General features: G+C 34.0%; 1 protein-coding gene across 2 annotated transcripts in view; it reads left to right on the forward strand.

The window, feature by feature from the left end:
- The first annotated feature begins 240 nt into the window (after nucleotides 1-240).
- The window catches only part of LOC137623229 (lysosome membrane protein 2-like), a 200,195-nt gene continuing 197,548 nt past the window's right edge, over nucleotides 241-2,887 (forward strand). For both annotated transcript variants that reach the window (XM_068353972.1, XM_068353964.1), the window contains exons 1-2: nucleotides 241-283; nucleotides 834-1,130. In XM_068353972.1, the coding sequence (XP_068210073.1) occupies nucleotides 1,017-1,130 (114 nt within the window). In that variant the 5' untranslated portion in view covers nucleotides 241-283; nucleotides 834-1,016. The remainder of the gene's footprint in view (nucleotides 284-833; nucleotides 1,131-2,887) is intronic.

The raw sequence follows: 2,887 nt of genomic DNA on the forward strand, positions 1-2,887 counted from the left end.
CATTTTATGCAATGCCGTCAAATTATTAATCCGCATTTCCGATTCACATATACAGTACTAGCTTATTCCTTGCTACTAGAAAAAAAAGGGCTTAGAGTTCTGTAATCCAAAGCTGATTTAGTCATGGTAATAATAAGAAAATATCTTATATATAAAATGCTAACTAAAAATTGAAATCTGGCAACTCATTAGACGTTTGAGCAGGTAGGTGGCGTTTTCTTGTGTCTGACTCTCGGCAGCCGACATCATATGGCAGAACGTTGCCAACGGCGGCAGGAGTAAGGTGCGCAAACTGGTATAGCTGACGGTGTTTAATTGTTTCGTGGGTGATATTCTCGTTATAGAAATCTGTCAAAAGAAACTAGACACATATACAAAAAACATTAACACTATTTATTCCATTTTCAATTGGTTAACATCTGCCAAGTCTGTGTGGCATATATAGGTACCGTTCACTGAACTCTTATTATGAAGGTTGATGTACTGACCGGCATTTCATTAGCTGCATAATTACTTGTAGTTCAACGTTATTTTTTTTTATTGTTAAATGTTTGTGTGTTCGTTTGTTACAAAACTGTTTTGCTGTCTCGTAAGTGAAGTAATCTCCGTTTTGATGTGTCAAATATTGTGGATTTCCTGTGATGGAAGTTACAGTGTGTGGATAGAAGGATTATTGTTTTGATTTAGGGAATATAAATATCGTATATATAAATATTCACTATTGTTTGTTTATTTGTCATAAAGATCTGTTTATCGTTTGAGTGATAATTTTTCCTCTCCTGACAAGACTTGAAAATTGCGTCAACAAAAGTTGAATGAATTTCTATTTATAGGTCTAGCTTGGCAGAGTGAGAGAAAGTAGGAAAAAGAAAATAACTGTTACTGTGACGTTATTAAGTGTCCGATTGCATCATTATTGCTGAAAGGAAATTGCAAGGGATAGTTTGCAATAGAAAAGGAGAGACAATTACACAGAAACAAATAAATCTGCGCACTAGGACTAGGAAATCATCAAAATGCTTCCAATGAAACAAGTGACGATTATGACCGTTATCGGTTCAATACTCGTATTATTGTGTAGCATTTTCTTGGGCGTTTTCCCTTCCATATTCCACTCCATCGTCGGCAAGGTAAGTAAAAGTTAATTTTGTCTATTGGAGTTTCTCCTATTTTTTTTTTCTTTATGATTCGTGTTTTTGAAGTTGGCTTGAGTAAATTTGGCTAAATTTTACATTTTCAGGTGAGTTGCTGCCAGTTTATTGGTCTAGGTATTCAATATAGGCCTATTTCTTATCCTGTTTTTATGATTCGTGTTTTTGACGTAGACTTGAGTAGATTTGGCTAAACTACATTTTAGATGAGTTGCTGGCAGTTTAGTTTTCTATGCATTCAATTTAGACCTACTTCTTATTCTGGTTTTATGATTCGTGTTTTTGAAGTAGGCTTGAGTAAATTTGGCTAAACTTTACGTTTCAGATATGTTGCTGGCAGTTTAGTGTGCTAGGTATTTAATATAGGCCTACTTATCCTTTTTTATGATTCGTGTTATTGACGCAGGCTTGAGTAAATTTGGCTAAACTACCTTTCAGATGAATTGCTGGCAGTTTAGTTTTCTTGGTAGATAATAATTGTATTTTTTAAAAATAATTCGCGTTTAAAACGCATCCCATAAGATTTCATTTATAATAACATCGTTATAAACGCATTTCCTAAGATTTCATTTACAATGACTTCGTTATAATGAACCGACATAAATAAGTTTTTATCGAGTACAGAAACCATGTTGTATTGGTGTTGAGTAGAACATGTCAGTTATGTGGTTGTGTGATCACGTCCCGGAAAGCGAAGGCAAAAAAAAAAAAAAAAAAAAAAAAAAAAAAATAGTAAAAAAGAAAACAAAAAGTTTGATCACATGGTCGGTATACGTCACTTCCTAACTAAATTGAATAATAGTTGTATATTAAGATAGTTGCAGTTTTATACAACAGATGTGGAATGGATCGAGAAAATTCACCTTGTAAGACATTGAAAATAATGAAGTGTGTACTCAGTTGTATTTTTGAGAAGTCTTTATATTTTAACGAGACATTCAGGCGTTAAATCACTTATATAAGTGAATATTAATGTGTTGGTACTTTAGAAACTTTTTGTTGATACTCCATTTGTTAGTCAGGAAGAAATGTGGAATTCCTCCGTTTTTCAGTCGTAGTTGGTATGATTAATTTACTTAGTACTTAAAAAAATCCTTGTGCAACGTGCATGATTACTTTTATAGAGAGAGAGAGAGAGAGGAGAGAGAGAGAGAGAGAGAGAGAGAGAGAGAGAGAGAGAGAGAGAGAGAGAGAGAGAGAGAGAGAACACTGTATCAATCTTTGTTTTTAATAAATGTATGTCCGTATGTTCGGAATGTGGAATAAAATTACTGTTCTGTCAGCCTATGTTGACACATGGCGGTGTCGTACCATCGCGGTGTCTGGCATCTTTCACCAGCATATGGCTGCCAAACGTTTGCAAGAAGCATCGCTTTATTTCATCGCGCATTTATGCAAAATTGCATTGGTTTAATGTTTGTGATCGTGTCTTCATACCGAACGCACGACCATGTTGCGTTTTAACATATTACCAGTATTAATTAGTTCAGAATTATTACACTACGTGTAAAGTTTTCGGTAACTTGCTAAAAGATGTAAGGAAACTTAATGGTACGACACCTTAGAATAATATCACCGTTATGTAACCATAAGTTCATATCCAATCGAAGTTTATATGTTTATCAAAGGTTTATACAACAATATTTTGTTTTTCTGAGTACCCGGTTTTTTTTTTTTAGTTAATTTGTAGTATACGTGCGGAAAACTGAACACATGTTTCCTTGTTCGTGTAAATA

The sequence above is a fragment of the Palaemon carinicauda genome, chromosome 2 (genome assembly GCF_036898095.1).
Source record: "Palaemon carinicauda isolate YSFRI2023 chromosome 2, ASM3689809v2, whole genome shotgun sequence".
Lineage (NCBI taxonomy): Eukaryota > Metazoa > Arthropoda > Malacostraca > Decapoda > Palaemonidae > Palaemon > Palaemon carinicauda.